This window comes from Lacerta agilis, chromosome 6, assembly GCF_009819535.1.
Source record: "Lacerta agilis isolate rLacAgi1 chromosome 6, rLacAgi1.pri, whole genome shotgun sequence".
Lineage (NCBI taxonomy): Eukaryota > Metazoa > Chordata > Lepidosauria > Squamata > Lacertidae > Lacerta > Lacerta agilis.
The window spans coordinates 35560281-35584998 of NC_046317.1; the positions used below are offsets into that span (position 1 = coordinate 35560281).

Sequence of the window (24718 nt, forward strand, 5' to 3'; positions counted from 1 at the left end):
TATTACCTAATGAGGAGTCATACTGCTGATCTTGAAATTGTCCAGAGGCCTCATTTCAACAGATTAAATGCTTAATCTGTTCTGCATTAAACCGTTCCTATTGCCATTGGCTGCAGGATAACATTGAAAACAGAAGAAAGCTAAAACAGCTTTGCAGGCAAATGTTATTTCCAAGGGTCCAACATATGTGACTGGATATGCCCTAGAACAGATTGATAATACAGTGGTATCCTGGTTTACGAACTTAATCTATTCCAGAAGTCCGTTCTTAAACCAAAGCCATTCTTAAACCAAGGCACGCTTTCCTTAATGAGGCCGCTGGTGCCCTTCCACTGTTCGGCTTCTGTCTGTAGACCGAGGTAAAGTTCGCTAACCAGAACACTACTTCTGGTTTCGCAGAGTTCTTATACTGAATAGTTTGTAAACGGCTGTTCTTAAACCGAGGTATCACTGTATTATTGCTGTGTTGAGGATGGACAATCCCATGGTGAGATTTGGGCTGAATATAGCTAGCCTACTCTGTAATGGTGGGGAATCCACTGAGATGGTCTCTACCCTCAAAGATGGATGGATGGATTCCTGAATGCCCTGGGCGATTTCCCGGCTAATGTGGCTGGCACTCCTGTTAAGGCTCTTGTCTCACTGTGGGATGGGCTGACTGGCCTTGCTTTCACTGTGGAGCATGTAGGTCACCTTGGTACGGCAGTGACCTGCAAGCAATGAAATGACAAAAGTTGATGGCTAGATTGCAAGTGGCTTAAGGCCTGGCCAAGAGAGCATTGCTTTGATGCCCTCACAGGCCTGCTATAACAACCTGATACAATATTGTTTTTAATCTTGTGGTTTAAAACAACAGAGCCTATGGCTTGCTGATCAGAAGGTCGGCGGTTCAAATTCCCACGATGGGGTGAGCTCCCGTTGCTCGGTCCCAGCTCCTGCCCACCTAGCAGTTTGAAAGCACGTCAAAGTGCAAGTAGATAAATAGGTACCGCTCCGGCGGGAAGGTAAACGGTGTTTCCGTGCGCTGCTCTGGTTTGCCAGAAGCGGCTTTGTCATGCTGGCCACATGACCCGGAAGCTGTATGCTGGCTCCCTCGACCAGTAATGTGAGATGAGCGCCGCAACCCCAGAGTCAGCCACGACTGGACCTAATGGTCAGGGGTCCCTTTACCTGTACCTTAATGCTATATAACCCACCCTGGGACCTTAGTGTGAAGTGAGGGTAATAAGTAACAACTTTGCGAGGGACAAAATTGCTAAGAATCAACAGTCCTTAGCCCATGCTCCCAAATGATACTCATTTTTAAGCATTTGTTCCAGGAGTCTGTTATGCTTTTTAAGGAATAATGTTATCGGGGATGTATCTGTTCTCTTCTAAAATAAAGTCAGGCTTCTGTGCATTGGTGCAATATTGACTCTGCTCCAGTATTCCTCCAACCTTTTGCAAGTGAATTTTATTTCAAATCTTTGGAATTCATAAAACAACTTATTTTACTGCCATACATAAATGAACAAATATGTTCTGTTACCTCCCACCCCCACTTCACAGAAAGCAGCATTATTAAACAAACCATACTAAAAAAAAAAGCATAATGCAGACTTCATTAAAAGAATTGAGGCACAATCCATTGGGAGGTTTTCCTGCCTTAAGCCCTGCCCACACCATGTTCATACAGTTCCCATTCATCTCAATGGGGCTCAATGCAAGGAGAACTTCCTAGCAGATTGTGCCTTTTTATCTTTTACATATAGCACTTACTTCCCTACCAGCTCAGTTGCAGGTTGCAATGCAGTTTTTGGCAGTACTATATGTGGCACATAGAAGAGTGCAAATTACAAGGAGCAATCATGTGATCTCTGCCTTGAGCCACAGGGAGTGCAAAATATCTCAGCATAGAAGCTCAACATTCTTTATATCAGAAACATATGCATAAAAGGGCAAAAGCTGGGGTCAAATTCAAAAGAATGGTTACCAACTGTCTAAATTACACATTTTTGGTCAAAACTAAACTAGAACAATCAATAGATTTTGGTCACAATCCTTAAACAAGTCTAAAATGCTTTTTCAAGTTTAATTACGGGTGTGCAGTGTGAACTTCAGCATATTTTATCAAACAGAATGCCTCCAGCCTTTAAAGTGTTCTTCAGTTTTCTTCCTGGGACATTTTCTTAGCATTTCTTAGAAATATTACTAGCATTAATCTGCACACTGATGTGTAGAAATCCTTTAAAATCCTCTTCCAGGCACTATTCACGGAACACTCATGAAAGTATTCCAATAGCTTAAAGCACTTTGTGATTAGCTAGATCCAAACATAGCACATAAAACAAAGACAATAATCTTAATGAGACAAAATCACATTTTGTTTTGATTACTGGTTCACCTTTGACCAATTTAGCACATATACAATCAACATCAATCTTATTGCATTCTAATTGTATCATACAGTTTACATACATTCTACAGAAATTGCAGACTTTAGATAGAAAATTGTCACTTTGTTTACTGATGACAATGACATTGTACTACATAAATTTAACTTGAGCCACCAGGTTTATTTTGCTATATTATCATTATAAATAATGCGTAGCCCTATTTCAAGTTAAGGTGCTTCCTTCTGCCTCTGTGCAATTAAGCTTTATACTGTACAAACCATCCCTATCACTGAACCAGCTCCCTCGAGACAGCCCCTTTAAAAGGCTCATGCCAGTCCATCTCAAGAATTTTTGGGAGCCAGCCTTTAAAACAATGGCACACCTAAACTAAGGAGAGGCTAAAATTGAGTTGTCATGATTGCCACTAACTTACAAATATCTATCCAGAGAGATTAGACAGGGAGGGTTGACATTTCATGATCAGAACACAGTTTACAATTAATTTCCCATGGGAGAATCTGATATTTCATTGTTTAGAACAGCAGTAATTGAATTACATTTTTAATGTTTTCTGGAATGGTTGAAAAAAAGAATTAACGTAAGTAAACCATGAATGAGATGAAAAGCCACTGTAGTTATTTCTGTTCATGAGATGGGATCCAACAATAAGCTAATTTCTTTCTTGTGTATAAGCTAATTCTTGTTTCAGTGAGTTTACTTCCTATTGGTTGATGACAGCTCTGGGCAAAGCAGGAGCCAGGAAGCACATTCAAAGGAAACCAGGGATGAATGGGGTGGGTGGGCTTAAGGATTTCACAATTAGTTTCAATGACTAGGCAAAACGAACATCTACAATGGATGTAAACAGCACAGGCAACATGATTAATGGTGTGCTAAATTTAGACAGAGTTGGGTTTTCATCCCGCACAGGATTGTTTTATAGCAGCTCTAGCAATGCTCAGAAAAAAATTGCATCCAGCCCAGATTGCATTTGTAGCAAAATCTCATGACAACACTGTTAGTGTTACAGTCCCTTTTTGGCGCTTCAGAATTGCTACAGCTTGCTCGTGAGTCACGCCTTCCAGAGTCTCTCCATTAACTGCTAAAATCTGATCGCCACGCTTCAGTCTGCTGTCATCTGCAGCTGCTCCCTGAAAAAAAAACAAAAAACCAGAAATGGCATATCAGAGGCCAAGCAATTTGATGGGGTTTAATTAAAGAAGAAGAAGATGAAGAGACATACACAAACCACCCTCAACAGTGACAGTCCATTATCATTACTAATGCTTCTTGGAGCATTTGTGGCCATTAACGCTTCAAACACTTCACAGACGATGAGGAAAAGGGGTGGAGAGAAGATTCTATTCTAGACCAGACCGCCCCCACCTCCAAGATTAGCAGTGTCAATGGTACTCCCTGCCATTTTTATTTTTATTAAACCAAACGGAACAAGATCAAATCAATTGAATACTGATTATTGACTGTAGTAGAGATTGAAGAGGAAATCATGTGCACATGTAGGTGTGTGTGTGTGTGTCCATATGCCATCAATGGTTTAGAGGCACACATTCATTGCTCTAGACCTGGTTGGCTGCCAACTGGGCCATGCAATGTTTGCAAATGAGATCTTTCCGTAAGGCCTGATGCACTTCTGGGAGCCTCTCACTGTGTGGGCTAGTTCTTGCATATTGCATAAACGAGTACAGAGTATCCATAAAATTGTCCTTTTGAGCTTCACACACGCACACCACATCTTGTGCTGCTGAATTAGCTTTTCAGAGATTGCTATCGGCCACACAGTGGCTAGCCATCTGCTTTTAAGGAAGGGCAAGGAGGACTTCCTTTGCTGCACTATTTCTCAGCAGGCTGCTGTTAGCAGAAGCACCACTTTTCAAAAGATTTGTACTGATAGCTCACATAAGAACTCTGGAAGGAATAAGTCATGCATCATAGGATAAAGACACATGGCTTCAGATCACAGACACACAGCTTGTTGAAAATTTGAACTGGTGATGTAAAACTGTCCCACTTAAAAAACAACAACACACAATGCTGGCCAAGTAGGTCAGTGTTGCCAGCTTTGCAAGATGAGATAACTGATGTATACTATTTGTGTCAGTTGCTAGGTCACAACAGAAGCCCCACTCAAGCATAGCATTCCAGGTGGCCATGGCAGGACTCCTGATTTTTTTTAATGTCTAAACTAAGTACGTGAAGCTGTTCTAACCTGATTGCAAACAGTGTCCCATTTTCTAATACACCCCTTTTAACTTTTTTCTTTTTCTTTTCTTTTCTTTCCTATAAAAATGCCCACAATCAGTTTTTTTATGTTCTTATAATTTCTGCACACAGACATCTTTTTTTTAATGTCCGTTTCGCATTTCAGATTCTGCACATCTAAGCAAAGATTGAAACAAGATATGCACAACGGGCTGTGCATAAAATTGGATACAAACTTGTCATATAATGCCCAAAACTATTCAATTGGGAGTAAGAAACATGCAAATACGGAAAATAACACAATGAACAAAGAATATGATACACCAGATTAACAAAGAGTAAAAGACCCAGAAACAAGTACCTGCACACTTATTTGAATATTTAAGTGGGAGAGGAACAAAGGATACACCTGATGCCACAGGTATCATGGTGAACTAGGAGTGACAATAAATGTACGGCTGCAATTAAAATGCATGGCTTTGAAAAATCAAAATAGCAGCTGTGGAAACTTCTCTTCTGGGAACAGTAGCTATGGAAGGGATTTGCACTGGCACCAGAGTTAAACCTCCCTTTCCCATGTGCTGAGATCTCAATTCTGATCAGCTCCCACAGCTGTTATTTTAAAAAAAACTTAACATGTTATCACATATTAATTGCGAATTGGCCCTCAGACTGGTGATTTTAAAGGGGCCTTCAGCCTCTAACTTAGGAAAATAACTTGTCTTCATTCAAAAAATGAGAGCTTGAGAGCCCAACAACTTTCTGATGTGATAGAAGCTGAATTTTAAAGGATGACTGTAAACACACCTTACATTTCAAGAACCTTTCCCGCCAAGAACTGTACTTTGTTAAGGGTGTGTGTGTGGGGGGGAGGGAATTGCAGCTCTGTGAGAGGTAAACTAGTTCTCAGTACGCTTGGGGGAGGGAATGTGCTTTAAATGTATGGTGTGTACACAGCTGATGACATTCATTCACCTAGTCCAGTGGTGGCGAACCTACGGCACGCGTGCCCAAGTGGGCACGCAGAGCCCTCTCTGTGGGCACGCACGCCATCGCCCCACTGGTCTAGGCCCTGCGGCGCGAGGGAGCGGGGTCTCCCGAGCAGCGCGGTGTCTCAAAGCGCTTGCCGGGCGGTGGAACCTTGTGGCGCGTGCGGCGGCTTGTTTTGTGATAAATCATTGGGTTTTGGGTTGCAGTTTGGGCACTCTGTCTCTAAAAGGTTCGCCACCACTGACCTAGTCAATAGACAAGTTTTAATTTTTTTTAGCAACAGCCTGCTGGGGGGTGTAGTTCCAATTTTCCAATATATGGAAACTCACAGACCGCCCCCCCACACTTTCCCTATTCAAAGAGTGGCTTTGGTCAAATTAAAATGAAATTAGTTGTTACAAATGTATTTTGAAGCAGCGAAGATACATGCATGGGTTCATCTTTTCTTGTTGATTACCTTTGCAAAAATGGTCTTGACATAAATAGGGAGGTCTCCATGGGGACTTCCATAGCCCCCTACAATACTAAATCCCAATCCATCTGAGCCTTTCTCCAACACAATAATCTTAGGCTGAGGTGACCTGGAAAACACAGCAAATGCCACTTAATACAGAGCTTATTTAATAAGTGGAAAGGTAACCTAATTGAAACGGCTGCACACTGTCAGATCAATGGTGCATATTGATCTAGTTGGCAGTAGCTCTACAGGGTATCAGGCAGAAGAGCCTTTTCAAGCACTGATATTGGAAAGGCCAAGGTCTGAAATTCAGATCTTGTGTACACAAAGGATACGCTCTACCACTGAGCTACTGGGCTTTCTTACGAATGGCTCTAGGTTTTTGAAGGAGCTTTGTAAATATGTCCTCAGTGAGACCCCCTCCTTCTCACTGATGGCCACACTGCCCAATCCTTTGCACTACACTTTCCCTCTGGGCCTAATCCTCTCAACTTCCCAAAGTTGCACTCTAACTAAGGCATATGAAGGATACTGGTCTATCTCCTCAGTTTTCTCACTGCACATGCTGAGAGAGGGCAAATAAATAGACAAGAGGAGAACCATGACATGAAGAAAGCTCACAAAAAGTTGGCAACACTAGGATAGCAGGAGTGCATGAGTGCTTTCCTTTGCTTGATGCATGTACTTTTCAAAAAATTATATCTAGCAGAAACCTCTAATGGTTGTGCTCTGCTTACAGCAGGCAAGGACTAACCTATAGATTGTTCCAGTTACAGGTGGGTAGCCGTGTTGGTCTGCCATAGAAAATTCTTTCCAGTAGCACCTTAGAGACCAACTGAGTTTGTTCTTGGTATGAGCTTTCGTGTGCATGCACACTTCTTCACTTCTTCTGAAGAAGTGTGCATGCACACAAAAGCTCATACCAAGAACAAACTCAGTTGGTCTCTAAGGCGCTACTATAGATTGTTGAATGGTATTGAAGTGAATTGCTACTCAGAAGATCCAGGCTAGAAGGAAAGTGGATGTATGAAAGATGTTCATAGCCCTGTGATTCTACAGTGTGTGTGTGTGTGAAGCTCACTATCTAAGAAGTGAAGCTACTAATGATGGCAGCTACAGATGAGAGAAGACAGTCCCAATATTTGTTTAACCATGACCAGTGTGGAAGAGAATAATCCCAGGGCAGCCCCCTTTGGAGAGGAGCTCAGCAAACCACAAAGTTTTGAGACATGCATCTGACTTGCAATGGAACCAACAGCAGAAATGAGGCCACCCTCTTTAAGGTAATAGATAAAACACCAATTGCTGAGTTGGAATGTTTACAAGAAGACTGGGGAGTCATTTGATAAGAAATAACCCAGCACCATTCAATGAAACAGATGCAAAGAGTAATCTGAACTTGAGTTTTGGTGACTGGTGTTATCATGAATCAAAGGGGAGAAAAGACTAAAAGTAAAGCCAAAGAGAAACTTTATGGAACATGCATCTAGAAGCTTTTTCAGGAAGAGTAGGGAAAGCTGTTCTTCATTTAATTTCTCTAAGGGCAGATCATCTGGAATTGTAGTTGTCATAACTCAGCTCAAGCGAAAACAGTCAGATAGGAGCAGAAGCAACATGACAACACATCAGTGGAGGAAACTCAGGAGGATTGGTTGTCACAAGTCAATCAGAATAATAATAATAATAATAAAACCCTCCAAATCTTCTGGCAGCCTGGAAGATTCACATTTGCATATTTTTGTGTTATTAGCAATTATATTCAAGACTAGCAGCTGAAAACAAAAATGTTTACATAATCTATCAAGGGAAGAGGCTGAGGACAGCCAAGCATTTCAACAGGTGCTGTTGAACAACAAAAGCATATCTAACCCTTGTTCCTAAAATAATAGAGATTGGATGTATCATTGGGTCTACTGACATACAGGCAGGATGCTCCCTACCCAAGTTCTAAAAAGAGCAGCTACCCTACCCAAAGTCTATACTAAGAAAAGGTACAACCCATACCATGTAGGAAATTGCTTATATGTCTAATTTATAGGGCTTCTTTTAGTCATGAAGAAGGGCAAGAAGCAAGGTAGGACACTGAGGTCCAACCCCCCTCCCCCGGCAATGCCACTGAAAACCCCACTTATTTTCTCTTTCTCTTGCTGATATACTCCTCCCCTCCTCTCCTTTCACAAGGTCTAGAAAATGTGATATCACACGTATGAAAAATTCTTCATTGTGCAATGCTTATTCAGAATCACTGGATAAATACAACCCTGACATTATTCAGATTGAAAGATTTCACAAGGAAGCATCAAAAGTAAGATGCATAAGGCAAGAGGTACATTAAGGAAAAAGACTCCCTAAATATTTCAATCAAATGGACTGGGTGGCATTTTACAAGAAAAACTCCAGTGCATTTGTGGATCTTGACTACAGAGAAAATAATCATCTGACCTTGGTGTGATAATCTATTAGATTTATGCATGAAGACTGATACTGCACATGTCTATTCAAATATAAGCCCCAATAAGTTCAATTACTTCCAAGATAGATGATATAGATTGCAGGATAAATCTTTCACCCACCAAATTTGGAAAATCTCACAATGTGTATTAAGCTACAATCCACCCCCCTCCCCTTACAATCAATTTATATGCATCTCCATTATTTCAGACAACATGGGGAAGAACCAAGATTTAGACTACACCACCTCAACTACTTTCTGATTCTCAACATACCATAACGAAATCACCCCAGCTAAACCATTCAGTTGGTTTCACTAGCAGCCATACCATCTGCTGCACCTAACTAATGGCAATTTTTGACCACAGCATGGAATTAAAAATTTTGGAGTTATGGAAGCTCAAATTGTTATAACAATTTAAAAGCCTTTTAGCTACAGAAAACAAGGGACAAATTATAATGCATGCTCAAAAGTCCAGAGTAATTTGTTAAAACTGATCACAAGTCCAAATATCAATGCCATTAAACTGAGAGCATTCTCAGTTTCTCCACAGTAGTGTTTTGCTTCTTCTAGAAAACTTAAGTATCAGCACAACATGTATACTTACTCTGGGTCTTCAGGATGGTTTTCTGTAGGTGGGCTAAAAGTAGTGCTAGCAGTCATGCTCTCTAGCTGGCTGGCGATGGCACTGATGTTGGTGTCAGCTACAACCTGCAAGACAAAGTGAAAAGGAACAAATCTATACATATATCTTAGCTAGCATATTATCAAGCAGCAAATTCTGTATTCTTAGAAAACCACTTTTCCTAATTAAAAGGGGACTTCAACTGATGAGTGAATCGTGGAAGGACTAAAGACTGTAGCATTGTTAAAGCTAAGTGGATAAAGACCTCATTATGTGTGCCTAGATAGAAGGCTAATGAAAGCCATTTATATAACCTGGGACTTAACTACATTAGTAAAGAAAAAGCATTTTATATGCGTTATAACACTGTGACACCAGATGGCGCTGTGGAGTCCCACCTTTAGCCAATGTGATTTCCCATTATGAAGTTTACAACGCGTTTTCCAGAAACACTTTTTGTTGCGTCTAGATTTAGCCCTACTCAGCTTTTCAAAAGAAAAGAAGGTATATTTGCCCAGAAGTAAATCCCCCGAGTTAAATGAGATCTACTTCCAATTAAGCATCCTATAGGACTGCAGCCTGTATAAAGGGACGCGGGTGGTGCTGTGGTCTAAACCACTGAGCCTAGGGCTTGCCGATTGGAAGGTTGGTGGTTCGAATCCCCGCAACAGGGTGAGCTCCCATTGCTTGGTCCCTGTTCCTGTCAACCTAGCAGTTCAAAAGCACGTCACAGTGCAAGTAGATAAATAGGTACTGCTCTGGCGGGAAGGTAAACGGCGTTTCCGTGTGCTGCTCTGGTTTGCCAGAAGTGGCTTTGTCATGCTGGCCACATGACCCGGAAGCTGTACGCCGGCTCCCTCGGCCAATAAAGTGAGATGAGCGCCACAACCCCAGAGTTGTCCACGACTGGACTTAACTGTCAGGGGTCCCTTTACCTTTAAGCATCTATAGGACTGCAGCCTCTTTAAATGCACACATGTATGATGCTTATTTTCTTCTAGACTTGGAAAGCAAGTAGATTAACTTATTAAACTCCTACCCCTTTTGCCTTACCTGTATTCATTGCAAGAATGCATTAAGCTTTTTGCACATGCTATTTTTAGACACAAAGATTAGTGAATCAAGAAGGGGGTCAATAATGCTTACCTCGAAGAAAAGGACAGCATTAGAAAATTTTTCGGCTTCAGGGAGCTGGGTGTCAAATGATAACTACTACAGGAGATTGTCTTGGCCAAAAGTCCTCTGTGGGGGTTTTCTTTGCCTCCCCTCCATATTTTATTCTTTGCATCTGTATTGTTTTGCTGAAGGCTGCTTCCATGAAAACTTTGATTGGTTTGGCCATAAATTGAGCTACTTACCAATTTGGGGGTAATAGGTTGGTTCATTTATAAGATGAACCAATGCAAGAATGCTGAAACATGCTCATCTCTAAAAGAAGCCAGCTTGTCCTTTCACCCAGTTAATATTACTGAGTCAGCTAATAAAAGGCTACATTCTCCTCTGAGTGAAGTTGGTTCACATAAGAGAAGAAACCTAGTGGCATGTTCCAGTTTTGATATCCTAACCCTCAATGCAGCATTTTCTAAATCGTAAGTAGAATAAGGCATGAAAAAGAAGTCTTCTTAAAATAAGTGGTCCAGATTTCAGAATCACAGTGTATTGATCAAACAGCAGATAATATTTTATATGCTTGTTCTGTCTTACTCATAAGGCAGAATAATGCTATGATTTTCCAGTAGGATGGGAAAACAGCTAAAATGCTCGTGCTTTGTGGTTACAAACAACAGCAAAACCTGGCAGGAGGACATATCTATATTCACCCATCTGTGGCTGGCAGTAAGAGCATATCAAAGTTCAACAACCTTGCAAAAAGCTTCCCCTTATCTCATTACTACACCTGCAGACAGCTGATTAAATTAACTAGCAGCATCCAAACAGCCAGGAGGGATGAAATATTCCCCCAGGATCCTAATCTCCCATTTGCAAACAGCATTAACAAACTCCTTTGCCATCCTACCCCAGGACGTATCGACTATAAAGCTTTCCACACCAGTGGATACAATTATCTGACCTTTCATAGCCGGTGACTATGAGGTGGTTTAGCAGATAATAGAATTACTTAATGATGTGTCACTCATGATTATCAAATTGTTAGGATGAGTTCACTTCTGTGGTGTGAATTCATCAATGGGCAAATGAGAAGTGCAGTTGTTTAAAATGAAATGTAATCATTTCCTATTCATCACATCCATTTTTTTTTTGCTGATGTATTTGGATACATGAATGTAAACAAGTTGCACAATGACTCTTAAATGTCTCTTTTTGTAGAAATTTTAATTTTAATGCATATTTAATGCAAAAATTGAAAGTGAATAAATAAAATTCTAACAAACAATTAAAATATGTGCATTGTTTGTAAGAACCATACTGCAGGGGGGGAGAGGTAGCCTTTTAAAAGATGACTAACTGAACAATCTGCTTTTCTGGAAGTGTTGATATAACAGACATGTAATGAGTAACAGACATGTCACGAGCAAGTATATTTAATCTTGTATCCCCACAAAATCTGGTTTCCTGCCATTCTAAAATATTACTGTGCTCATTTTGGGGACAGTGTAGGTATAATCACAATACCTCTGGTTGACAGCAGTAGTATGGTCCTATGCCCAGTTCATGTCAGTGCTATTTTCTATTAACTTTCAAAGATGCAAACAAATGTCACTTCACTGTTTATTAACAACTATGTCATCTGCTCATAAAGTTCACCATTCAACGTCGTCTGGGATTTTTACTCTGGGCTTGTTCATGTGGTGATAATAACGACCTCAGTTGCATTAGATTGGCTCTATCTAACAAAATTATTTTTGTTAATTTGCCAAGTTGCAAAATCTTGCTTAGAACCTGTTACTATTATTAGAACCTGTTGCCCTGAGCACAGGCAGGCCTTACCTGATCAGACTAATTTCAACAAAATCTACATAAAGCAGATATGCTCCCCCAAACTCACTTCTATTTTTCTTTTCCAACTACCATTCTACATTCCATGGCTACTGAGCATGTGAAGCCCTCTTTGGGCTCTTTTCTTAAATGGAGTTTTGACGCTTACATTAAAAAAAATTTTTTTTTTAAAGTTCTGCAAACATTTGGGTTTCCCTGGGAATCCTGATAGATCTCCTTCTCAAGTGGGCCCCATTTTGGCTACAATCATGGCAGCATTCACTATATGGAGTGAGTCTAACATAACCTCAGAGAGCAGCTTTAATTTTCTGTTTGCCATTTATTGCACTAGCAAAGGCATTTATGAATAGGAGGTAGAACAGGGGCAGATTAGGGATGTTATATTTCTCCTGGAATTTGTGGTTTTGCATTCCTCTTTCTTGTGAAGTGGCACCAGTGCATTAGAAATTTGCCTTTCTTCTGTTATGCTTTCGTAACATTTATGGTTCCGTCCCCATATGGGTTATTGCTGAGAATGAGCGCTTGTGTGAATTGCTTAAATCCGGGAGTGGGGGGTGGTGTGGTATTTAAAAGTGTTTAACTCCCTCCCCCATTATTTCCTTCCTTAGGGTAAATGTGTATGATCCCACCCTTTTATCAAGGCAACCCTTTGAAATAAAATAAAAAATAAAAAAAATCCTTCCAGTAGCACCTTAGAGACCAACTAAGTTTGTTCTTGGTATGAGCTTTCATGTGCATGCAACACTTCTTCAGATCAAGAACAAACTTAGTTGGTCTCTAAGGTGCTACTGGAAGGAATTTTTTTATTTTGTTTTGACTATGGCAGACCAACATGGCTACCTACCTGTTCCTTTGAAATAAGTTTGGCTTTATTAAGAGCATGCCCATATTTTTTTTAGATGAGCTGTAAGCATGTTCATTAGCTCTGCTAAGAAAATAATTGCTTTTCCATACCAACACAAAGGGAGTGCATCTTACTAGATACCACACCTTTCCCCTTCCTCCTGCCAAATTAAGATGATAGATCAATTGTACTATCCAAGTACTGCCACTTGGTTGATAACAAGACATATATAGCGGTTCAAAAGAAGCAATGCTGTTTCTCATGCCCCCCTCCTGCTTTGAAGAACAAATAAGGTTAACATGATGGGCAGCTCCATCAAACCTATGTAGCAAGAGGGGGAATTTGTTTTTGTTTCAAAAGTGACAGAAACTGAAAGCCTAGATGATTTTTCATGTACAGCAAGAAGTCGTTCCCTCTCCTCCTCAGAGTTTTATAGGATCATGTTCGCAGTGTGTATGGACAAGAATAAAGCACTCTTGAATGAAGTAATTTCTTGCTTTCATCTTGCATAATTCAAATCAGCAAGAGCCCTGCGCCAGTGATGCTCAGCCTTTTCTTTAGAAACACCATTTATCTATCCTTGTGCAGCTGCATGTTCAATTTATCATTATACCTGCAGGATAATGCTCCCGAAAGCATTCTTCAGTAGATTAACTGCATCAGCGTGAGACAGCCCATCCAAAGGCTGCCCATTAATACTGACAATCCGATCGCCAACCTAAAAGGGGAGAAAGGGAGAAAAGTACAATAGCTACAGAAAAATTGCTGGCATTAAGGAAAATTGGAAGAAAGCTCAACATTTCTTGCAAGTTCTGGCTCTGCATACTCATGCTTCCTGGTTGTAGAAAGACAATAGAGATCTGCTATATTTTCACTAATCATTGAGTACTTTTCATAGGGAGGATAAAAAACTCTTCCTGGAAGTAGCAGCACGCCAACAAAGAGCTCCTACTTCACTGATAAATTTTGGAAGCAGAGAATTACACCAAAACACATCCTAAGTGGCAATAGCCTACAGCGGTCCAAGCACATGCATGCAGTGCACAAAAGCACATTCTTTCAATTTCTCCCATGATGGTGCATATTGAAAGAATGTGCTTTTGTGCACCGCATGCATGTGCTTGGACTGCTGTAGGCTTTTGCCACTTAGGATGTGTTTTGGTGTAATTCTCTGCTTCCAAAATTTACTGGCCGGGATTTGTCTTCTCCTCGCAAGGAGAGCCCGGGGGGAGGTACTACTCATGAGGAGAGCCTGGGCAGGAATACTCCTCACGGAGTACTGTAAATAGTTATGCACAATAAAGTAGTCTTTAGTGTAAGAGGACTCTGCCGTTTCTCATGAGCAACACCATGGTGTACCCTGACACTTACTATTGAAGATATAGGGTTTAGTATTAATTTTCTGCAACGGCCTTTTTAATTTTCCATTTGTCTCAATTAAATAAAGCGTGACATAAATGGCACGACAGTTATCGCTGGCCTCATCACCTCCACACAGAGTCCTAACATTCACCTAAAGAAGCAGCTCGACCCAAACAGTCTTACAGCAGATCCAGAGAAGTTCAGTCTTGAGGCCAGTTCACACAGTGAAAAGGCAGTTTCCCCACACAATCTTCTTCCTATACACAACTTCATCCCTGACATGTGGTATGGAGTAGAGTAGTACTGCTATCATGGAAATTGCTGTAGGGTATATATGTGTACCAGTGGTGCACACAATATGGCTCCCCGTGTACCCAGGATAAGTTGTTGTTGTTTTCTGAGTGCGAAGAATTCCAGAGCTGTGTAGTAAACAGTTGAAATGCCTTTCAGCAAGCTCTTTCTGTTTTAGCAAAAGTGCATAAACAGTTCAGGAAAGAAGGCACTTATATCTTATCTTACTGTTTTTAGGCGACCATAATCTTTATGGTACTTATACTTGCATCTTTACATCACTACGGTTAAGTATATTGATACAAAAGCTACAAAGATATTCTACCTTCAAAAAATAAAAATAAAAAATGATGGTACAATTAACCAAATAGTAGGCACTAAATCTCAGAGCCATTTCAGGCATTCAAAACATGCTTCGGCTTTCCACGGGATATTTTTTTTTTAAAGAGGTTTTGGAGTACGCAAAGTTATTTCTATGCGTATCTTTCCTGAATACCCTAAACATTTAGGGTCAAGTAAGACATTCAGGATCTTTGCCACCCAATGTATTCTGTGGAGTCCCTGGGGACTTGGGCTGTTTGCCAAAACAGCTGCTGGCACTTGGAGAGGGTTCCTATGATTGCAGAAGTTGAAAAATACATGGTGGCAATGACAGAAATAACTGCTCTGAACCTATGGCTGTACCAGGTCACAATTTAAGTTCTTTACACATATGTTTCAACAGGAAAGTCAAATAACATAGTGTTGAGCACATTTTAAGTGTCTGAAGTGGCTGATCAATCACCAAATACTTTGTTAAATAGCAATCATATTTCTTAGAGTTAGGCAGGGATGAAGGTACATAGAAGACACACATGGCCCAGTTCGCAGATCATCTTAAAACAGAGTTTAAAACTAACTATAATTTAATGTGAGTGGAACAAGCTGCCAAGTCACAAGCGGCCAGCCAAGAACATCAGTCAAGAACAATGCTTGTTTTTTTTGTTTGGAGGAAACATGAGCCATGTGACATGACAAGCCAGGCTTTGGCTTTTGCTGTGCCTGCAGTGCAGGATCAGGGGTGCAACACTATGGGAACTTCTGAGCAGTGTGCACCAGCAAACTGCTTGTTCACATGACATCACAGTTTGCTTTGAACTATAGTTTAATGTGAAGCACAAACCAGGGCAATGGATCTAGCATAAGACAATCCATTTGGGTTTAAAGTAAATTCATAGAGACAATTTGTGTTCTTTCAGCTTTCTTGCTTTGTTGAAATGGCAGATAACATGACATGACTCACACCCTTGGTTCCAGAAACCAGAGTCCATTTAAAAGCCAATTTTCTATTATTACTGTTATGCAATCACTCACAGTAGTTGACACAGGTGGTTTTGCTAATCAGAAGTAAGAAAGAAGCACATTTCACAGTTGGAAATAAAATGGAAATGCCTGTCTGAGTATATCCAACAAGATACAACCATTGCAGTTTTATTGGAGGTGGGGGGATAAAATCAGCAACAAGAAAATAAAGACAATATATATGGATAATTTTATCTTTTTTCACTTACTTTTAGTTTGTGTGTACGTGCTGCTACTCCACTGGCTTGAATCATGGCGATGAAGATTGGAATGTCTCCCAATGGGCTTCCTTTGCCCCCAGCTATACTGATACCAAGAGCATCATTTGGACCCTTAACAGAGAGGTTAGCAACATAACCATTTGTGTTGACATCATTCAAGACATTTAACACATGGGGCTTAGTAACATATAAAACCAAGCATGACAGTGATGCGAAATTTCTAGCAATTTCCTGTGCATTATTCAATATTGATTTAGCAACAACTAAGTACAGGAGACAATCCTTATGCGTGTATGGAAAGCCTGTTCAATTGGAGAAATAAAACACAACCTAAAGGCAGCCAATGGTTCTTTTATACGAGACTCATATTGATCCACAGAACCCTTAATTTGGTAGCAACTCATGCACATAAGCTGTGGCAAGATGATGGCAAAAAGTGAGGCATGATTTTGAAGAATATCTCACTCACAAAGGCCAGAACAAATAAAACTATACAATCTGACTACTACACCCCTGTAGGTATTAATATAATTTTACTAAGGATGGGTGAGCAAAATGGCCAAACTCTGTTTTGGTCCCATGTTCACATACAGCCCAAAGCAAGTACATCATCTCTCATTTTTTTTAAAAAAATCTGCAAATAAAACCGAACATTAACTTTTTTTAGAATCCAACGCGGCTAACTTTCACACACGGGAATAACCTTATGTAGCACCTTTCACTTAAAATAAGAACTAAATGCTTTGAAAGGTAAGAAAAGCCACTCACTCTTGTTATTTCCACAGTCCTCGGGCTCATATCTGTCCCAACTAATAAAGAAATGAACAATTAGTTTCTGTAATAAAGAGATAGTGCCATCAGGAGATTATAGTCCCTGGATGCCATTTCAAAATTATTACTGATGAAAAACTTGTTTATGCCAGAGGAAGAAAGACATTATGGTATGCAACTGGAAAAGGACTTGGCGCCTGCCATTCACCAAGCATGGAAGTGGCAAATCCATTATCCACTGAAGTGTGTTCAAGTGTATACCCCCAATAGACACAAGGTGACTGTTGGATATATTTGCCCAGAAATAGTGATACAATATGGGTGTCATTTGCCTAACTTTTGCTTTATTAGGTTTATTGCAAATGACATAAATACTAGGAGTGTGCAACCACAAGCCTTGGTTTGGAACCTAATTCAGTGCTTTGGAAAACAGCAACCCCTGATCTTAAGTGTTTTGTAGGCTGGCCCCAAACAGTTTGAGGTCTGTTTGAATTTGTACTCCGCCCTGATCATTATTGGGAGATTAAAAATTAGCTATACCTTTTCTTGACAGTGTGTGAAATGTGCAAGCATAGTAGCCCTTGCAAAGTGCATAAAGCCTGCTACCATATAAGCAAATATTTTGGTCAGTGAACACCCCAAATAAATACCTTACAATGCTTAACTACATACAATAAAATGTTCATAACTAGAATTAATTGCAGATATATTGGGGGGGGGAGGGAAAACCATATAGCTGAAAAATTAAAGTCTGGTTGGGCTTTCCCTTCAGTATATAGAAATGAGTTGGATATGCCAGTTTCCTGTTACAAATTAAGTAGTTTATTGGGCCCTGAACCTTAGTAGGCAACGGCCAACTTTAGACGTTGCATGAAGTGGACTCAGAAAAGGAAAAACAGGACCTGGGCCACTTCAAATACAATGTGAGAAACTGTAATTAGCACATTAGAAACTCCTAATCATCTGCTCCATATTTCACAGGACTATTTCATATTTAGGAGTTATTGCTAAGAATTGCTTCATCGCTACATACAAAAGTAAATACCTAACTAGGCTTTATAAATAAACAGAATAAGATGGCAGTGAACATTCAGCATAATTCACAGGGTTGTATTGGCTTGCAGGTTCTGTCCCATACCTGAGTTTCTGTGAGAGGAATCAGCAGACGACCTCTTAGTGCTGACAAAATTCTGTAAAGTGGAGATAACTGGAGCAAATGTTGGGTGAAAGTGGCTATGAACACTGTGTTGGCTTATCTGAAATGCAAAGGCAAAACCAGTAAGGATGAAGGAAGGAACCAAGTTGTATTTTGTACCTGCAGAAGCTTCCAGTCCACTGGAAGGCCACCCCCCCCCCACAATGTATTACAGAAATCCAAAATGGAAGTTATCAGAGTTTTTCTTATCCAGTATCCATCCACGGTCTCACTAAAGAACGAATATATAACACCTGCAACCTGCTTCCCTCACTACGACATTGGGTGAGAACTTCCAGAAGCACTGACAGATTGTGCTACTCTCAGACAGCTGCTGACACTAATGTTAAACAGAGAAGTCACATGATCACATGGAAGCATTTGTTTTTCTTTTACATATGGATGCCCAACATCTGTGTTTTAAAAAGGTTCAAAGAGACTGGATGGAACCATGGGTAGATAGACAACACAATTCTGCTTCGCTTCTTAACTAGACCAAGTAAGAGAAGTTTTTTAGTATAACCTCCAGGAAAGCTTTGAGAGATTAGAACTCCTATGTGTTCTAATACAGCAAGAGTATTTCACCGAAACATTTCATTTGCCAACCAAATCCGGTGCCCAGCTGCCAAAGTTTTAGCTGTGCAGTCTTGTGTGTGAAAAAATCGAAAACCACCTCTAGCTAAACAGATTTTTAGGCCACAGAGTGCTAATGAAATTTCTGCAGGATCTGGATTAGTGTTCCTCAGGGTGCATGGAGAATTCATTAGCAGTAGCTGTCAGCTCTCTAGAGTTCTCTTCAAACTAGCAGGGAATAAGGCAAAGGAATAATACACATGTTGACTGGGAAGGTTGCAGTGCAGCAGTTCAGGTGAAGCAAAATTAGAGCTTGGCACCTGGGTGTCTGCGACAGAAGGGCACACAGGCTGGAAAATGACAGCAAGCGGAAACAGGAACTGGTGATAAATGACTTTGTTAACAATCTCCATGCTTTCCTGTGAAAATCCTAGCGATTGCTGGCCAGCTCTCTTAAGTCAGAATACAATGCAGCCTTTTCTTTATTATTGGCACATGTTATTTGCATAATGTTGATACATGACTTTTTTCAACTGTTTCCCACATATTTTATTGCCGAAAAGCTTGCCAGGCACATTGGTGGCTCCAAGTGGGCCGAAGGGCAAGATAAAAGTGAAAACAAAATCTATTGTTCTCAGGCTGTCGGTGCAGTTCTTGATTTCATTAAAAAAAAGTACAAGTGCACAGTAAAAATGCCCATGTATTATGAAATGGAATGCCAAGCCATTTTCAGTCTCTTAAGGTGGCTGCATTGTCCAATGGTGAATACACAGACATCTGGCTCACCCAAAATTTTGAAACAACAAGCTTGACTCCCAGGGTTGCAAGACCAATTTCCAGAATTACATCCGACAAGGTCAAATTTTCACATCCTGAGTATTATATCATCAGCTTCCCATTTCCTATTAATGCACCACCATCTGCCACTAACCTGACTGTTTTGAGATGTCTTCCGTGATGACAGCCAAGATCCAGCTTTCAGTCGTCCAATCTCTAGTTGTACAAGCCCTTGGGCGCACTTTGGATATGCAAAGAAACGTACAGCATTTATACCCTGGTGGCTTTTTAAATTCCCCCACTATATATATTACCCCCACCCCCGTGCAAACAATCATACTTTTGTATAAACCACAACCATATGGTAACGTAAAAAAAATAGGTTTCCAGAAACCGTGCAAGCATGATTTAGTGCTCAAGAATACACTATGCACTTACCTTAAGAATTGTAGCAACCACCTCCTGTGAAGCATGCCTTACATCCTCCCCATTGACAGACAAGATCTGATCCCCTTGAATTAGCCTCCCATCAAGGTCAGCGGCTCCTCCTTTTACGACGTCAGAGATAAATACTCCACTTCCATTTCTAACAGTTGAAAAGAAGCACAGGCATTGCTGCACCACTAAAAATATTTTCTAAAAACAATTTGCACATTATATGTTCTGTGTTGCTCTGCCTTTTATTCTAGATATCTAATGATACCCCCCCTTTCTAGACTTTTTATCTGCTCTTACTTGATTTTTATGGTTTTACTGTACTTCTGCTTAATGTGTTATGTATACTGGTAATTTTCTGTTGTGGATTTTATTATTATTAACCAGTGGGATATAACTGTAACAAGCAAAGAAATAATTGTTAAAAGGTACTTAGAATTCCTAGGAATATAGGCATTTAGATATTGCTATCCAGGACAAGCAACACAATACAAATCCTGTCTTGAGTTTTAAGGTGCAGCTACTTGAATCATAGAATTAGAGTTGGAAGGGACCATAAGCATCACCTAGGCCAACCCACTGTTGCTCAATGTGGGGCTTGAACCCACAGCTCTGAGATTAAGAGTCTCATGTTGTCTACTGACTAAGCTATTCCTCTTAATGCTTGTTCATCAGACCACGCTCTGGTCTTAAAATGAAAATACTGGTTTACTTATGTGGCTGAATCATTCTTGCTATCAGTGTACTCTCAGTAATCGATAAACGGAGATCAACATTATTACTTCCATATTTAAGATAAGGTGCTGAGAGAGTTAACAGCTTTCCTATGGTTGCCTAGTGAGTCAGAAGCTGAGGTGGCATTTTGGAACATTCTGGCTGGCAGCTGTCATTACACTACAGTAGCTCTCAGGTACTAGGTTTGTCCTCCTAAATGTAAAAGGAAAATCAGTTTCAGGTATAATTCATCTAATTGCATGTTTCAGCATTCTACTTGTAGAAAAGCTAAAGGTGTAACAACCATTACAAATATTGCACCTGTTCTGAAAGAGCACATAATCTCTGCAACTTATTCTGTGGAGGGATCTTCAGTTTACGAGAAGACAAGGCTCTGTAAGGTTCTTTCCTGCTACAGAAATGTTCTACACACAGAGCTATGATTAAGTGTAACCCTTACCGTTTCCCAACAATGCTTAGCCCTAAGCCTCTGCCCATTTTCCTTTGTAAGTCTACATGGAAAATTTCCAAATTCTCTTCATCTTTATAATGAGCTTCATCTCTATATACAACCAGTTGTACTTTCTGAGGCGTCTGTCTCAAGGCTGTTATAGCATCTTCATGGCTGGCATTCCTCAAGTCTATGCCATTAACCTAGAATAAAACAGCAGCATATTGTATTCTTTGCTTATTGGATTTAAATTAGTCTAGCAGAGTAATACTTCAGAACAAATCACAATTTCAATCATGCTCTTAAAAAGTCATATGAATAAAGGAAGTGATAACTATGTAACACTTTAGCAGCATTTCGTGCCAAAAGTTATGTAGCCAGGAGGTCTGAGAGAGTCCCACTGTAAAACCCCAGAACTTCCACTCTATGCTAGTCATTCTCGTTTACTGATTAATACAATTCGTTGTATTATTTCATTTCAGGTTGCAATTGTAGAAAAGCAAGGTTAGAAGAGGCCTGGTGTCCTCTAGCTACTATTGTCACATGCCACCCTGATCTCCAAACACTGCAGGATTCCAGGAATACCAGGCACGCTGGCACCAGGGTATGTGTTTCCTTTTGGACAACAAGGCACAGCAGAATCTGGTTATTTACATATATACACAACCTGTGCCTAGATGGAGAGTACAGAGCATTCATATCCCGAGAGGGTCCTGTTCCTTCCACTGCTGCAGCCTCAGATCCCAAACATTGTGTCTGACCCTCTCTGCAGTATAAAACAAGCCTTGAACTCTGCCCCCACCCCACCCCCGCCCAGCTTGCAAAACTCACATCCCCCCCCCCCCGTTAGCTTACATCATCCAAACTGAAATCCTACACCAGGGGTCAGCAAACGTTTTCAGCAGGGGGGGCGGTCCATTGGGGACCCCTGTCCTACACCCTTTAAACCCCTGTTGTCTCTTCCCACTAACACACAGCTGAAGGAGGGGCCCCACCCCTCCTGGTCTGGCATAGTCTTCACCCTCCTAAGAGCTTTCTGGGTGGGTCAATGGCTCAGCCATTAATATCTTTGTTCCTTCTATGACCCACACTCAGCTGGCTATCCCAGGCTGGCCTGGCTCATTAGCATAAGAGGAATCCAATGGAGTTTGGCACAGTTTAATCAAACCTTGATTCATTCCAACTTTTAATAAATCCAGGAATTATGGGGAGAATCTAGCAGCCAGGAGTTTAGGGGATCCTTGCCCTCTCCCCCAATTTATAACAGTACTCTGTAATGTGGTCAGTTACCTTTATGTTTACTACCTTGTCTGAAGCAGAACCACTTTTTTTAATGATTGGTCATGAACGTACATAGTATCCATTTTTAGTTTCTGATAAAGTAAGAATTTTTAAACATACATTAGGAATAACTATCATCCATGGATCCCCTTGCGAGTTCTATGGGAAACTTTCTTAGCATTTTATAGTACAAATTCAGCATGTCCAAAGTCTATTCAGTAGACTACTTTTTGAAATGTAGAGTAATTATCATCATCAATCACCCACCCTTCATCCTAAGGTCCCAGGGTGGGTAATAAATTCAAGCAACAATGGTTTTCTTGCTTTAAAAAAATGGTCATAGGGATGGAAGGTGGTTTTGATTGGTCCACTTTTCACAGTGGACTGGCCCATTCAAACATTCCCAAACTTAGTCATTGATCAGAACACAACTTCTAGTTAGATTGTGCACTTCTCTAGATTTTGGATGTGGTTTCAGTGTGCAAAGAATGTCCACAAAAATGGATATTTCATGGGGAGAATGTATTGGAAAAAGTGTATTTTACATAGTGCATATAAAATGGATACAATTTAAATACAAACTTTTTGTGTATTCTTTTACAAAAATCCACACAATTGGACAGAATGGAGCTATGATTCTGTGTCAACAAAACTGAAACTGGACAGAAATAGACTGGTCTATTTAACCCTAGCTGATGCCTTAGAAAGTCCACTTACAATTCTGAGACCATCTTGAAAATGCAAATTTCCCATTATTCTTTAAACTAGCCACCAAAGCAGAGGGATGCAGAATTAATATCTGCTTACGATTTGGAGGGCTAAGACTCTTCATTTTTGTAAACATGTAAGAACTCATATACCAGTACTGTAGCTGTTTAGCCATTAATTTGTAACCAGTGTTCTTTTTCTGTTAAGATTTAGGCAATTTGATAATTTGAATCATAAGAGAATAATTTTTCTAGATTCCAATAGATGGCACACCAGACCACCACTGCAACTTTAAATTGCTCTTAAAACTAATGCTACAGTTAAAACATTTCAGTTTAATGAACAGAGTCAGGATCACTATTTTATTTTTAAACATTTTCTTCAGTTTTTACCTGGACTAATTTTTTGTTTGAATTTCCCCAGACACCAGTTGTTCAATCGTTCAGTCGTGTCCGACTCTTCGTGACCCCATGGACCAGAGCATGATCTCTAGTAACATGCATCAAAGCCCGCAGGAACCTGATTCCCGGAATTTCACTCTGGACTGGTAGCTACGTTCTTCTCTTAAACTCAAAGGTCATGTAGTTAGGATAGATGGGATTAGGCAGCAAACTTTAACTAGTGGAGTTTTGGTGAGGCGCTGCAGCCGTCAGCAATGGTTTAATCTGGTGTGCCATCTAATCTTGCATAATGTAAACTTCGTTTTGTATGTACCGGTAATAGTATTTTCCTTTCTCAATAATTCATTCATGTATAATGTGCCCTTGATACTATTATGTTTATAGTTTTTATAAACCAAAATGCATTCACCTGCTCTCTGCTGATGCATTTAAAATAAATCTTTCCAAACTGATTTTGGCCTATCGGTTACCACCCTCTTGCCCACCAGGCAAAATCAAGAACCTTATTTTTATAAGGCACGTGGATGTTGGCTTCCTTTAGACGAATAATAGAAGAAGAAGAAGAAGAGTTTGGATTTGATATCCCGCTTTATCACTACCCGAAGGAGTCTCAAAGCGGCTAACATTCTCCTTTCCCTTCCTCCCCCACAACAAACACTCTGTGAGGTGAGTGGGGCTGAGAGACTTCAAAGAAGTGTGACTAGCCCAAGGTCACCCAGCAGCTGCATGTGGAGGAGCGGAGACATGAACCCGGTTCCCCAGATTACGAGCCTACTGCTCTTAACCACTACACCATACTGGTTACACCATACCACTACACACATACTTGATTTCACCTTGAAATGTTGCCAGTAATTATCCAGGTGTCTCATCCTGTTTTCATCCCAGGACCGCAATGCCACTGATTACATGATTTCTCTTGGAAACAGTGGAGAATATGCAACAGATGCCTGATAACCCATTTTATTGTTGAACCAATTCCGTACAAAATTAACTTTAGCCTTCATCATAAAATGAACCACAAAGCCTGCTCGGTCTGCGCTGATCTTGCTCTCTGCAGTATAGGGAGATGGAGGGCCAGTGTTGGCTGAAAGCTTTGCATGTCGATATCCCGATCCCTCCCGTGAAATAAAGACACAAGACACCGTAAATTAAGGTTAAATGGAGAATAAAAGGCCACAACTTTATTGGTTCCGGTTGTTGAGCGGTATTGGCTTTAGGCATTGGATCTAACTAGACTATATCCGACTCCAGCACGTCGTGCAGGCAGTCCAGG

The 24718-nt window shown here is 40.4% G+C and overlaps 1 protein-coding gene across 7 annotated transcripts in view; it reads right to left on the minus strand.

Annotated features, from left to right (window-relative positions):
* Window positions 1–1737: 1737 nt before the first annotated feature.
* The window catches only part of PATJ (PATJ crumbs cell polarity complex component), a 161153-nt gene continuing 138172 nt past the window's right edge, over window positions 1738–24718 (minus strand). For 6 of the 7 annotated variants that reach the window (XM_033151940.1, XM_033151941.1, XM_033151938.1 and 3 more), the window contains 10 exons: window positions 21062–21255; window positions 19891–20038; window positions 19607–19693; window positions 18046–18163; window positions 16905–16945; window positions 16125–16247; window positions 13535–13639; window positions 9102–9205; window positions 6043–6166; window positions 1738–3526 (listed from right to left, as the gene is read on the minus strand). In XM_033151940.1, coding sequence (XP_033007831.1) covers window positions 3380–3526; window positions 6043–6166; window positions 9102–9205; window positions 13535–13639; window positions 16125–16247; window positions 16905–16945; window positions 18046–18163; window positions 19607–19693; window positions 19891–20038; window positions 21062–21255 — 1191 coding nt within the window. In that variant the 3' untranslated portion in view covers window positions 1738–3379. The remainder of the gene's footprint in view (window positions 3527–6042; window positions 6167–9101; window positions 9206–13534; window positions 13640–16124; window positions 16248–16904; window positions 16946–18045; window positions 18164–19606; window positions 19694–19890; window positions 20039–21061; window positions 21256–24718) is intronic. The other variant, XM_033151942.1, reaches the window with a different exon arrangement.